The sequence below is a fragment of the Osmerus eperlanus genome, chromosome 2 (genome assembly GCF_963692335.1).
Source record: "Osmerus eperlanus chromosome 2, fOsmEpe2.1, whole genome shotgun sequence".
Classification (NCBI taxonomy): domain Eukaryota; kingdom Metazoa; phylum Chordata; class Actinopteri; order Osmeriformes; family Osmeridae; genus Osmerus; species Osmerus eperlanus.
This window is the reverse complement of record NC_085019.1, coordinates 20,568,548-20,583,055: the sequence shown is the minus strand read 5'-3', so window position 1 is coordinate 20,583,055 and position 14,508 is coordinate 20,568,548. Positions and strand designations below refer to the sequence as shown.

Genomic DNA, 14,508 nt, shown 5'->3' with positions numbered 1-14,508 from the left:
GTCGTGGGCAGGCATACGACAATGGGAGCAACATAAGCACCAGGGTGTACAGAGGAGAGTGCTAGACACCAATAAGAAGGCCCTGTATGTGCCATGTGGGAGCCACAGTTTAAATTTGGTTATTTGTGATGTGGCACAGTCAGGTGCGCCTTATAGGGGGGAAAAGTTAGGACGATTCTGGGGCCCCTGACTGACAGGGGCCCCAAAAAATTGGTAAAAACTAATATGAAATTACATTTTATTAAATATCATATATACCATCATCATTGAGTATATATATATTTTAAATATAATAATACAATTAATGATCTCTTTGTTTTTACTTGTGTTTGGCAATAAAAGTTAAATATCCCCATTGACCAAAAAGTAAACATCCATATTGACCCACCACCCCCCTGTATCGGCATGAAATGGTTTGTTCCTGCCTTAGCGCACTTATCACTGACGATGTTTAGGTGCAGTCAGTAGACGCGCTAGTCGCCAGAAATAATGATCACAATGTCACCTGGTAAATATAAATCAGGTTTTCAAAAAAGTTCAAAAAAAAGTTCAGAAAAAATATATAGAGAAAAGACAAAGGAGAGGTTTTCAATCTGTAACCCAGTTTTTCACCAAGAAAGGTGGGTAGCCAGTAGTCTGTGGTATTAACCTGTTGGCTTGTCCATACTAGTGAAATTAGTGAAATAAGATAGCTAGCTACAGACTAGTGTTAGCCTACATTTCATGAACATTTAATCATTACAGGGAAACGTTTAGCAAGATATTCATATTAAATCATTGTCCCGACTCCCTGCCCCTTTTAGCAGACTTAACAACAGATGAGTCAGCAGCACCCCAGTCGTTACCAAGTTAGCATCATTCCAGGGAGTCTGTGGGGATTTCTCTGTCTCTCTTGCTCTTTTTACCATAACAAAAAATAAAAATATTTATTAATGACAGAAATTCAAATTAATTATGTTCTCACGTAATGATCATTATGAAATAATAAAAAATAAACTACTGTCTGTACTGGATGATGGACAGTTGGAAACAGTGAGTAGCTTACCTCAGCCTGCATGTAAGTTACAGAAAATATTAAAATAATCCAGTTTGATACGTTCATTTAGATTGTATTATGGCCGTTAAATGGCATCTATAGATACAGACTTTATTATTCCCATCATGAAGGGTAATTTATTTGAGAAGCTTGCACACACACACCAAAAAATCTATTGGATCTAATGTATGTAATCAAGTGGTGGTGATACAGAACTGTAGGTAATTTGGGTCAATGCTCTGTAGTATTAGTGTCATTTATTGGTCTATGGCATATTTTTATATATACTGTAAATATCACAGTATATATGTATATATCACATACATTGTGTACATTGTGCTCTCGCCGAAAGCTTGAGCACACCCAATAATTTTCTTTTAACCTTTGCAATGTGGGGGGTCTGAGACAGCCCAACGGTTAAAAGAAAATGCTTCACTTTGTTTTTGTATGCGGTAAAGTTGTCGCAATACGACGGTGGGTCATAATGACTGATGGGTCAGAATGACCGAAGATAACACAAGGGTTAAAGTTTTACATTGGACCATTTCTTCTTAATTTCTGCCATGGTCCGGTTCTCTGAACCCACATCATTTATGGGCCATCATTTATGACATCACTGCATTTTCCAATGCTAAAGCACGAAGAATCAGGATTTAATCCTGCACCCAACACTCACACACAGTAAGTGTCAGTTATAACTCCTTTCAATTCATGCCATTTTCATTAAAATGCTATACTGAATCCTAACCTCTCTTTTTGTCTGCTTTTTCAGGTATTTGCTTGCCTCCTGTACAGATTGAAGAATGGGGAGCTGCCCCTCCTTTGCCCTCCAACTCCATCCCCACCTTGGCCCACTCTTTTCACCCAACCCCACAAGACTGAAATACATGTGTACAGACACTCACACACACACACACTCACTCATTCACATCCAGTTGTCTCCCTTTCACTCACTCTCACTCACTCATTCGTCTCCCTTTTTCTCACACACACACAAACACACATCTCCCTTTCACTCACACACACACTCACTCTCACACATACAGACACACTCACTCACGTCTCCCTTTCTCCCACTCACTCACACACTCACTGAAAAACTCACTCACTCTCTCTCTCTGTCACACACACACACGTCTCACTTTCACACACACTCATTTACTCACTTTCTCTCTCTCTCTCTCTCTCTCTCTCTCTCTCTCTCTCTCATACACACACACACACACAGTCAAAATAGATGTTAAAGTCAGACGTTTTGCTGTAAAGTTAATCATTATGAAGTAAATAATTATTTAGTTGTTTCTATTCACAATAAATGTACATTTCACATAACATGGCTCATTACAGGTTTTTTTATTCGCTTTGGTACTATTTTCACAAGTAAGGTGTACATTTTCAAAACTCTTAGTACAAAAATCCAAACTGATCACACTTGTAACGCAGCTAGTCATTCTTTCAAAACCTGATGGAATGCTTTCAGTCCACATAATCATTGTTTCAAACACAAGATTATTGTAATATGTAATGGGAACATTTGGTTTAATCACCACAACAGAATGATCTTCTTTCAGTTTAGTACTTTTAACAATCAGTTCATCCAACAGCAAACAATGCAAGATACATGTTTCAAATCGGCCTTAGAAGTGCTGAAATTAATATGCTACAGTACTATGTAAAAGACAGATTACACAGTTTCACATTAGGCAATACACTTACATTACTCACATTTACATAATAAATAATAATTTCCAAAATATCCATCCTATGTGTAATCAAGTGAAGGATCAATGAAGACATTGTATACAATCATTTGGGCAAATTACGTAGTTTTTACAATTTTTCTGATATAATTGTAACATAGGTATACTTTCTATTATGTAACTAAAAGAGAACAAAACATAACATTTAGAGGCCCCATACCTCTGACCTCTGTTGGTGCCCATTCCCACCTCTCTGACCTCTCTGTTGGTGCCCATGCCCAACTCTCTGACCTCTCTGTTGGTGCCCATGCCCACCTCTCTGACAGATCCCTTGTCCATAAGCTCTTCCTATTCCTTGCTGTCTATCCTGCTATGTTGAAAGAAATTGCCAGTGTTTACGCCCCCACTTTTACGTATATATAATGACCAATTGTGGTTACCCCTGAAATCTGAAATCAAGTAGCAATAACGAGTATTCATCATGTGTGGTTAATGTATATGTTCGTACAAAAACACATTTTATTTCTGTAGTCCTCAAAATCAATATACTGTTTATTGCTGAAATGAAAATATATAGGTTTACCAAACGGTTCAGTGATTAACCATTAAGATCAGTTGGATTAAGTGTTGGTCAAATGTATTTACGCAAATTAGATGAGAAGCATATCAAAAGTATTGTGAGCATTGCATTGTGAAAGACAATTACTTCATATGAAAGGTATTTCTTTGATGACACACTGTTTAGGTATCGTGAAAAAGTGATTGTGTAGTTTGTGCATTGTACTTTGTTAATTGAACAAGTGATTACATGTTTGAAAAAATAGACTTTTTGATGATCTGCTTTGAATTTTGTACTAACAGTTGTGAGATTTTACCACATACTTGTGAAAATAGTACCAAAGCGAATAAAAAAAACTGTAAGCCTTTACAGTTTTTCACAATTGCTAAAACACATTTCTTGAAACAGTCACCCACTTTCTCAAAACTGTAAACACAAAACCTCATCTTCAAGCACTATTTACAAAACCTCTGAATCCTCTTGCAAAATGAAACTTTCGCCTCAAAACAGATATACCTGCGCTCAAAATCAAACACTGCTCTCAAATCATAAACAAAGTGATCAAAATGATATACACTATCAAGCAGTCAGTAAACAATACACCAAAAAATAGAAAACACATTGTTTAAAACATATAGTTCTCACGGAGAAGATTACATTTTACGTAATCTCAAAACAAATTTCATATTTATCCGTCATTGTCTTTTGATGAACGAAAACATGTTCTATCATAGTAGCTCAAAATGTATCAGAAATTACTACTCTGCTTTGCTCTTGGCAATTTTTCTTGTTCTTTCTCCCCCTTGTACCCCTATACAGTACTGTACCCTGCATCTCACAACTCACTCTTGTTCTTTGTTTATATGAACCTGCAACCAGTCAAAATCTATTGAGCAGTCAGTACTGTTACTGTAACAAATGAAAAGTACAATGTTCAGGGCCATACAATTTGTTAATTGTACAGTATACAGAAATGCAGTATATACAATGCACTGTAGGCTACTACAGTATACAATACTACTGTAAAAGGGACAAAAATCAAAGAAGTAAACATGTGATCAATGTGCTTCTTCTTGTCTTTGGGCTGGGTTAGGCCAGAGCACTTTGTCGACATCACAAGCAATATTTTCCCACCTTCAACAACCTGTTTGCTCTCTGAACTGGCTTATATTGGTTGTGTCACATCATTTGAAACAAGTGAAATCAATTTTGAGTGGTTGTGTTTAGTCAATGACATGTTTTCTCTATTTGTATTTGATTGTTGCCATTTGTGTTTACCAGTATGGATGACATGTGCATTAGAGTGCAGAATGTGTTTTAAAAATGAGAATGTGTTTAGAGTTTTGCTGAAAATTCTAAGTGAGATCTGCAAATTGTGTTTTACCATGTGAAATGGTTTAAGGTATTGACAACAGACAGACACAATTAGCTACATGAGTTCAGGCAACTGAGAACTTTGTTCAGCCAATGGGTTTTAGTGTTTTAGCAATTGAGAAAAACTGTAGGTTACTAGATCATGGCTAGCCCTACTCTGAAATACGTATTTCAAACAGGCATTATACAATACCAAACAGCTATTTGACTGCAGAGTGTTCATCTTTTGTAACATTAATAGATTGATAAGGCATCTCATCAAGGAATCTTAGCAGTTAAAGTACAAAAATAGTGTAGCGACCCACACAGAAAGATGTGTTGTTACCAGTAGTGTTTGCGGGGTCCGACATGCCAATCAACCTGCTGCCTGCCAATCACGGGAATGCCCGGAATGTTCGGATGCCGGGCATCCTGGTGGTTGGCGAAGGGGCATGGAGGGGGGTTGAGCAAAGGGGATGGAGCATTCGAAGTTACAGTTTTTCTCAATTGCTAAAACACTAAAACCCATTCCTTGATGAGATGCCTTATCAATCTATTAATGTTACAAAAGATGAACACTCTGCAGTCAAATAGCTGTTTGGTATTGTATAATGCCTGTTTGAAATACGTATTTCAGAGTAGGGCTAGCCATGATCTAGTAACCTACAGTTTTTCTCAATTGCTAAAACACTAAAACCCATTGGCTGAACAAAGTTCTCAGTTGCCTGAACTCATGTAGCTAATTGTGTCTGTCTGTTGTCAATACCTTAAACTATTTCACATGGTAAAACACAATTTGCAGATCTCACATAGACGTTTCAGCAAAACTCTAAACACATTCTCATTCTCAAAACACATTCTGCACCCTAATGCCCATGTCATCCATACTGGTAAACACAAATGGCAACAATCAAATACAAATAGAGAAAACATGTCATTGACAAAACACAACCACTCAAAATTGATGTAACTTTTTTCAAATGATGTGACACAACCAATATAAGCCAGTTCAGAGAGCAAACAGGTTGTTGAAGGTGGGAAAATATTGCTTGTGATGTCGACAAAGTGCTCTGGCCTGACCCAGCCCAAAGACAAGAAGAAGCACATTGATCACATGTTTACTCCTTAGATTTGTGTCCCTTTTACTGTAGTACAGTGCATTGTAGGCTGTATACTGTACAATGAACAAATTGTATGGCCCTGAACATTGTGCTTTCCATTTGTTACAGTTACAGTACTGACTGCTCAATAGATTTTGACTGGTTGCAGGTTCATATCAACAAAGAACAAGAGTGAGTTGTGAGTAGTGAGATACAGGGTACAGTACTGTATAGGGGTACAAGGAGGAGAAAGAACAAAAAAAATTGCAAAGAGCAAAGTAGAGTACTAATTTCGGATACATTTTGAGCTACTATGATAGAACATGTTGTCGTTCATCAAAAGACAATGATGGATAAATATGAAATTTGTTTTGAGATTACGTAAAAATGTACTTCTCCCTGAGAACTATATGTTTTGAACAATGTGTTTTCAATTTTTTTGTGTATTGTTTACTGACTGCTTGATAGTGTATATCATTTTGATCACTTTGTTTATGATTTGAGAGCAGTGTTTGATTTTGAGCACAGGTAAATCTGTTTTGAGGCGAAAGTTTCATTTTGAGCACAGGTAAAACTGTTTTGAGGCGAAAGTTTCATTTTGCAAGAGAATTCAGAGTTTTTGTAAATAGTGCTTGAAGATGAGGTTTTGTGTTTACAATTTTGAGAAAATTGGTGACTGTTTCAAGAATGTGTTTTAGCAATTGTGAAAAACTGTAAGACCAGGTTTAGCGTCTGTTCTTTCTGTTACGTCTGGGTTTCACAAAAGACCAGGGCCGGAGTGGGAACCATTTTCATCCAGGGAGTGTCATGGCCAAAACCAGCCCATCCCCACCAGGGGCCGAGCCAAACGTCAGGCCTAGTCAAGGTTTTGATGTTAGCTGAAATCGGAACTTCACATTAATTTCAGTGCAAAATAGTTTTTTGAGCCTTATGTAAATAAACATTACGTTGGACTCCGATTGTTATGTTTGCCGGAAATGACCACCCAAATTTTTACCTGAAAGATTCTGGGCTTTTGAGAACATATTTTCCCCACCCTTGCAGGAAACTATAGATTAATGAAGTGACAGATCCTTCTTTTTTTGCCTGGCTTTTTCGGTTACTTCGGGCATCTTTTCCCATTCATTTTATTTTTTTCGCATCAGCTAAATCTTGCTAACTCCCTCTACAACAATAAATGATGGTTTGAAACTGCACATTTTAATGCACGCTCTGATCATGCGCTTATTTAAATTAAAACTTAGTGTGGCCTTTTATCTTATTATCAGTCACACAGTAACTTAACAAACTTAACACATTGTTTTTTCACACAACGAATACAACTACGAGAAAGCAGGTGATCTGCCGGCCCAATTTATGTGCAGGCAGAGCGGCCCACCGGGAATTCTCCCGATTCTCCCGATGGCCACTCCGGGCCTGAGGTCAGGGAGGAGATAGGGGAGGAGGTGATGGGAGATGGGGGGAGACAGGGGAGGAGGTGAGGGTGGGAGAGGATAGAGAGAGGGATAGTTGCAGTGGACACCCGCGTGGTGCAGGGGAATTACTTGCGCAGGTAGTGCGCCTTATTTCCGTGTCCTGACACACCTCATCCCCCCAGGCTACAGTATGTAAACCTGTTCACATGTAGGCTAATCTGCCCGGTAACTATATAGCATCCCCGCTGTTACATCCTCAGACTTGTAGCCGGTAATCACGGAAGTGTTGCTGTTTCTCTGAACTTTCAAAGCTACGTAAGTCTTTTCGTTTGACTATGTATTTTCTTATTTTTGACATTGATTTGTAAAAATTGTGAAGATTCCATGTCATAGCTAATTAAAAACTATTTACACAGTCAATAAACAAATCATTTTTACGACCGAAAGCCAAGTCTCGCCGTATTTGACTTGCTTTTTTTTTCTTTAGCCTATAGAAATATAGCATAACAAGTTCTATAGGCTATCAGAGTTTGTGGTTTCTACCAAAAAGTGTCTCAAATGACCTGACTATAGAGTAAAATATAAAAATATAGTCTAATTTAGGGACATGAAAAGGGACATGAAAACAACTTCAATCTGTAGGCCTACGGGAAGACGTGGTAATCATTATTTGTAATCTTTATTTGTTGTTACTTGATCAGTGGTTAATGACAGACCTCTTCAACAGACATACCTCTATCGTCAAAAAGTCACATTGCGCGTGCCTCAGCCTTACATTCAGGCATAGTGGTAAAATTAGAGGTGGGTAAACTATGAATGTTACTATTTATACCTACGTTTTATTACGCATTCAGATGGGACTTGCCTGCATCATTGTATTTGAAAGCACGTTATTACAGTTTTTTCCAATTGCTTAAGCACAATTTTGAAAACAAGGCTCACTTTGTCAAAACACAACACACGATTCACACAACTAGACACACAAGTAGCAGAACACTTCCAATCTTTTGCTAAATGAAACACTTCGTTCAAAACTATACAATCATGTATAAAAAACAATTTCTGTCACCATATGTCACACACATGGTTCATAAAATTGGACTCTGTAGTGCAAAATTTAAAAGACTTTTACACTAACTATTCTTTTCTAATAACCTGCTTGATTTTGTCAGAGGTATTGTTCCAGTAGAGTACGTACAAGTACATGAATATGTTGACCAAACACAACACACAAGACCAGTACTGCACACTGCTGAAAATATTTACTGTATTTTTCCAAATTGTCTACGTAACGGTTGCATTTTGTGCAGAAAATCAGAACATATTTCAAATTAAATACTGTAGTAGGCTACATAGTAGTCTGTAAACACAGCAAATACATTTGTGGAGACAAAAGAAGGAATACAGCAAATGAAATACAGTACATTATTTCAACCATGGACTGCAGTAAATATGTACAAAAAAGTTGAGTGTACAGAAAAGTACTGATGTAGTGCATATAGCTGTAGCTACATGTAGCTACATTTTACTGTACTGTACTGTAGACAGTAGAGAATAGTAGTTTTCACCTGTGCTCTTGTCGAAATGTCCAAATTACTTTTGTAACAGTATATCTGCTGAGGTTGGGCTGAACTCTCTGTCCAGCCTCTGTCAATGTTGCCCCATGGTTCACAACATGATCAACCAATGTGTTGTTTGAATTTCATTAGATACTTAAATTAGATACTGGGAGCACGCGATGGTCTCTTCAAAAATCGCCTGATATGGCTAATTAATCCATTCTGAACAGGTTGGAAGGCAGCAGTGATGTGTCGTTCATGAACGATTCGTTAATTTGAACACATTTTTGTATGACACGGGAGTAAAGAGGGATCCGATGGCTGAGCGGTTAGGGAATCGGGATATTACTGTAATCAGAAGGTTGCCGGTTCGATAACCTGCCTGTGACTGCTAGGTTTAGCAGTAAGATCTGAATGATATTCGTTCTTTGATTACAGGTTACATGAATCTTAGATTTGATTGATTACAGGTTTTGTTATTTTGGTCATTTTTGCAAGTTTTAAAAAAAACTTTACTTACAGTTCAGTGCGGTGTAATTGTGTGGCGTGATACTTAAATGCTAGTGTGATGCATTTACCCTCCACTACAGCAAGAAATCAATTTAAAAATCTGTAATATAAGGAAAAACAGCCTGTAGGCTACAACTTTGATTATCATAGGCTACGTTTTAAGTCTATATTCTTTGGAGTTTCTGCAATGAATGTATATAATGTTCACGTTCTCTTAGGTCTAATTAATAATGTTTTTTTTTTGTTTATTTAGCCTACTCTTTTGCCAGCGTTGGAAGATGGGCCGTTTCTGCCACATCGTGTTGCTGTTGATCTGTCTGTGTGTCAAGAGGGAGTTCGCGGGTGAGTTAGTTATTTAACAATCTCAGTGGAACAGCATTTGATTTCAGACCAAGAGGTTAGCATAACTGTAAATTGGGATAAACCCCCATTATAAAAACGTCTGCCTAAGAAATATCATAGCTGTTAAATATGAAATATTATAGCTGTCCATTCTCTCGACCAACGACTGCTCGATAGCAGTGTGTTACATATCTCTATATAAATGCATAAAACATGTATGTAAGTGAACAGTAAGTTATATAGTTACAAAGCTGTGAAGTTATAAACCCATCCAAACTTATATAATTTAGTCCCTCCACTTAATCCAAACAAGTAGAGCTCAAACCATATATCTAGCTACGTTTTGTTACAACACCTCGATATACTGTTATAACTATGCACTTCAGATCCTTGATCTGCTTTACTTTGTATCCGCCCTGTTTGTATACATCATTTTGGAAATGATGTCTGCTAGATCAAAATGCTAAAAGACAGAAAGACTTGCTAACTAACGACAATGAAAGACAACCTTTATTAAACACCTCTTGATAGTCCCAGATGGATTCTGTCTTTGTGTCTGTTCTTCCAGGAGAGTCTCAGCTGATTGGTTCACCTGACCCCATCGTTGCTGTAGCTTGTGATGATGTCATCCTGCCGTGTTCCCTGGAACCTTCCATCAATGCAGAGTTCCTGACAGTGGAGTGGTCCAGATCTGACCTGAAAACTGGATATGTACATTTATACAGGGATGGCCGTAACGATAATGACGACCAGAATCTGTCTTACGAGGACAGGACAATGCTGTTTAAAGGAGAACTGGTCAAGGGCAACGTCTCCCTGAAACTCTTCAGAGTGAAGCAGGATGATGAGGGGAGATACATCTGCCATGTTGTTAAGGACGGGCCGGTTAAGAAGACTGTCATCCAGCTCAAAGTTGGTACGTTAGATTAGATCCAAGCTGTTTAAGATTGTTAATAATTTTTCTGATGGTTAAATCAGTCTGTCTCTGTAGTGGTGGTTTCTAAACCAGAGGTATCCATCATGGAACACATCGGCACAGGGGTGGTTCTCCAGTGTGTGTCTGGAGGCTGGTACCCAGAACCTGAGCTGGAGTGGAGGGACAGTGAGGGACGCCTCCTCCCTGCTGATGTCACACACAGACACCCTGACCCCGGCCCTCACCAACGCTACACTGTGAGAAGCAACGTGACTGTACAGAAGACAGACAACAACAGGTTCACCTGCAGAGTTCTGCTGCAGAGCAACCAGCTCAGGGAGACAGAGATCAATGTTTCTGGTGAGGTTCTGTGTATTTTTTTACTGGTTGTTACCTGGCTATTATTATTCAGTAGCAATGAATCTGTGGAGACCCAGACATGTGAACATCTCTTTTCTCCAGAATAGTGATTGTTGTGTGTACTGTGTGTTTCAGATCAAATGCTTCTTAAGTCAGAAGTTCCTCAGACTGGAACTAATTTGCCAATATGGTGTGTTTTGTGGGCATCCTGCTGCTGCTGCTGCTGCTTCTGGAGCTGCCAATGATGTGGAGAAGATTATTATTATACATTATTCTTCAGGTGCCAGTTTGTTAATAATATGGACGCCAGAAGCAAACGTTTCTAGTCAGGAGAACAGGATCTCTGACCACTGAAACACTGTTAGAACTCTGTATTTCTGATCTTCTGCTGTACTTAATGCCCTTTTTTACGTTGCTGTGATACAAGTGTCAGAACATGTAAATGATACAGTTATCACAGAATAATACCTTATCTCAGCTTGTATTAAATCTACCAGTTTTTTGATTTAGCATCTTACATAGGTGATTCAGCACGGGCACTGAATTAATAGAAGTTGTATAGACTTGTGACGTACACCAAGGACTTACAGCCCCTAGAAAAACCTCCTATCGTATCACATATATGATCTCTGTTTGGTGTATGTAGTATGTATGTTAATTGTTATGAATCAAACAAAAAACAAATTCCAGCAGTGTGCTTCCCATCACCTCCAGCTACTGATTTTTCATGTATTCAGATGTAGTATGTTAGTGGAGGTTCCAACAGTATTCCAGCTGTCTGCCACTGTAAATCTTTTGGAAATAAAGTATTTTATTTATGAATCAGTAGCCTAGTTTTATTTACAAGGTTAAACTCTCTCTACCATCCCCTCCCCTCCTGTGTGTGTCATCCGCTCCAGGTCTCATCCCTGGCACTGCAGAATTCACACAGCACCCCCTGTAGTGGAGATACTGAATACGTTCTAACACTGGGCACTAGCTCTATATTATCTCTGCGTTGAGGGCCGGTGTGGGGCCACTTTTCAGCCCGGGAGTTTCAGGCCCAAGACCGGCCCACTTTTTTTTGTACACCAAACAGGGCCGGATGCAGCCTGCTTTGACTGGGGGTGCAGTGAACCTTTCTGGGGGGTATCATGATTACAGAAAGGGATCGTATTTTTTATATTGATACAATTTTTTAGACTGCTTAACGATCCGAGTGTTAATCAGGCACAGAGCCAGACATTGTAAACATTCGGGGCTTAGCCCAAAACTAGGATGTATGGATTTGATGTGATGCAAGATAGGAACTTCCACACTTAATGCGAGCGTGCATAGCGTGCAAGCGACATTTTTGGATTTTTGGCATATCTGAACTTTTTGGAAAAGACGGGCTATGGACCCAACCAACTCTATTTGGGAGGGGAGAACTCCCTCACATGGTACAACCCATGCAGAGGCTGCGGTGTCAGAATGCGGAACGTGTGTAGCCTACTGAGAAGATAGACTAACGTGACAAATGTCAACAACAAAAAAATCCTCGACCGGCCCAAAAGTGAAGCGGCCCACCGGTACTTCTCCCGATTACCCACCCCGGCCCTGGGAGAGGAGCCTCACAGACTAGAGAGGGGTAGCCAGGGGTCGGACCAAGTTGGAGCAGCAGCCTGACAGACCCCAGCGTACGGCCTGTGTAGTGCATGTCCTATCTTAGTCGGGTTAATGTGTGCATGTGACAGTGTTGCAGTTCTGGTGATATGGGCTCTGTTGCTTCTCTTTGTTCTCCACCACGATCTTCTGAAGTTACTTTGAAGCTCAGTTTGACTCACATGCATTTTCTTTTTCCCTAAAGTGTCACTTTGAGAATCTTCAAATAACTGACATATGAGTGGTTTTCCTCCGTTTGCTTTCACAATATTGTCTATATTTGACAAAAGATCATAGCGACCGTTGGTGATTTCCAAGTACCTCTGTCCACATTCTTCAGTCAGTTGCTGTACCTGAGGATTATCATCCACACAGGTTGCCATGGCTCGTCCAGCATTTAGTACCACCATAGAGTAGTTATGGGCCATTTCACTTAAATCATTCAGTTCCTCTGACAGTTTATCATGAGAGATATCTGGGTGTAACAGGTCTGGAGTGATGACCACAGTGAAGCGTCTTCCCTCCACCAGTCCCCTGGCTCTCTCAGTCTGGTGCAGAACATAGTTGAGATCAAACGCCTCTCTGTTCAGGAGGTTTCCCACAATGCTCTTCTCTCTGTTATTCCTCCCCAGAAGAACAATGCTCACTGTGGAGCAAACATCACACAATACATTTGAGTTATAAGTGAATTAAGAACTGTCTCAGAGGCACTGCCATGTGCATAACACACTGTTATGAAACTATCAAGCAAGGGGGATACATGTGCTTCATTGTATCCTATGAAGGCTACTGTATTAGAAATATATCAGTACAATATTGATTATTTAACGGTTAATTTACTCTCAGGGGGAATGTCCTTGCTTATACACTTCTGCCTCCTATTTTCTGAAACAGAAAATATCAAAAGAATAGACAAGTGTAAATAAAACAGGTGTTAATCCTTAAATATTATCATTTGGCCTAAATAAGCTTTGCACAGAGACTTGTTGATGTTGTTGCATCAGCACTGTTTATGTAGCATAAACGTATCGTATAAAATGTTATGGATGGGTTCTGTATTTGAGAGTACAGTAGGGATTGTCTGTGTTTGCATTTTTTCCATCTTAAATATAAACAGAGGACATATACAGAAAACAACTTACGCCTAAACAGAAATTGTATAGGTTATGTTGCACCATGAGACAAGTGAGTCTGTGTCATCAATAAGTTATGGGTGTGTGATTGGGAATGAAAGTTTTAATAAAAACAGTAGTCTATAAACATGCTAAACAGAAATTGTATAGGTTATGTTGCACCATGAGACAAGTGAGTCTGTGTCATCAATAAGTTATGGGTGTGTGATTGGGAATGAAAGTTTTAATAAAAACAGTAGTCTATAAACATGCCAGTTTACAAATATTTCTCAGATTTACAATTGTATTGTTTAGATTACTCACCAAGAGGTTTGGAAGACTCCGCCATTTTATGTCAGCAGATAACAAGGAAGTGAAAGTGAAGGTTTAAACTCATTCAGTTAACCCATTCCTGTCAAGGTAGCTAATGCATGCAGTTTTTGTTGCAGGCAGGAAAGCATCTATCATGTGCATCCGTCCATGCATGATCTTTGATCTCCCCGGTGTGGTTCTTTAATGACACAGAAAAACACCAGAAAGCACACCAGTACTCAAAAATTAAAAACAGCACAAAGGGAAGGTGACACTAGGGATTCTTTAACATTTATACCACTTAATCACATGTATTTACAACTGAACTTGTCTTCTGCTGGTAAGATATACTTTAGTTTTAATAACGCTGCCACAGTTCTCTTTAATATCTCTTCAAAAGTCCCAGATAACATTGAGGCAATATGTATTCTCTTAGTTTTTCTTACAATAAGACAGTTTTACGGTAACAAATCTGTAAGTAAAGCAGTTTCAAATATACACTCATTTCAAGTTAATCCCTGAGTCCAATCCCCTCTTATGGTCTTTGAGTGAATTCAATAGATGGATGTAGAACCTGAGTAGACTATATAAGAGAACAGTGTATGATAGTC

General features: G+C 38.8%; 1 protein-coding gene across 2 annotated transcripts; it reads left to right on the top strand.

Annotated features, from left to right (window-relative positions):
• Window positions 1–7,430: 7,430 nt before the first annotated feature.
• LOC134035098 (butyrophilin subfamily 1 member A1-like) lies at window positions 7,431–11,644 on the top strand. 2 transcript variants are annotated; one of them, XM_062479927.1, is made up of 5 exons: window positions 7,431–7,478; window positions 9,486–9,574; window positions 10,143–10,490; window positions 10,566–10,850; window positions 10,986–11,644. In XM_062479927.1, exons 2-5 carry the CDS (start codon window positions 9,511–9,513, stop codon window positions 11,093–11,095), a joined length of 807 nt encoding a protein of 268 aa, XP_062335911.1. In that variant the 5' UTR covers window positions 7,431–7,478; window positions 9,486–9,510; the 3' UTR covers window positions 11,096–11,644. The 2 variants fall into 2 exon arrangements, with proteins under 2 accessions (XP_062335911.1, XP_062335901.1); XM_062479917.1 differs by lacking the exon at window positions 7,431–7,478 and having other exon boundaries at window positions 9,386–9,574.
• The last annotated feature ends 2,864 nt before the right edge of the window (window positions 11,645–14,508 follow it).

Bases quoted from the DNA above. Each gene is read 5' to 3' on its own strand.
- LOC134035098 (XM_062479917.1), top strand. From the start codon at position 9,463: ATGTTTTTTTTTTGTTTATTTAGCCTACTCTTTTGCCAGCGTTGGAAG. The intron at 10,491-10,565 runs GTACGTTAGATT...CTGTCTCTGTAG, and splicing joins TGTCATCCAGCTCAAAGTTG to TGGTGGTTTCTAAACCAGAG. The intron at 10,851-10,985 runs GTGAGGTTCTGT...TGTGTGTTTCAG, and splicing joins GACAGAGATCAATGTTTCTG to ATCAAATGCTTCTTAAGTCA.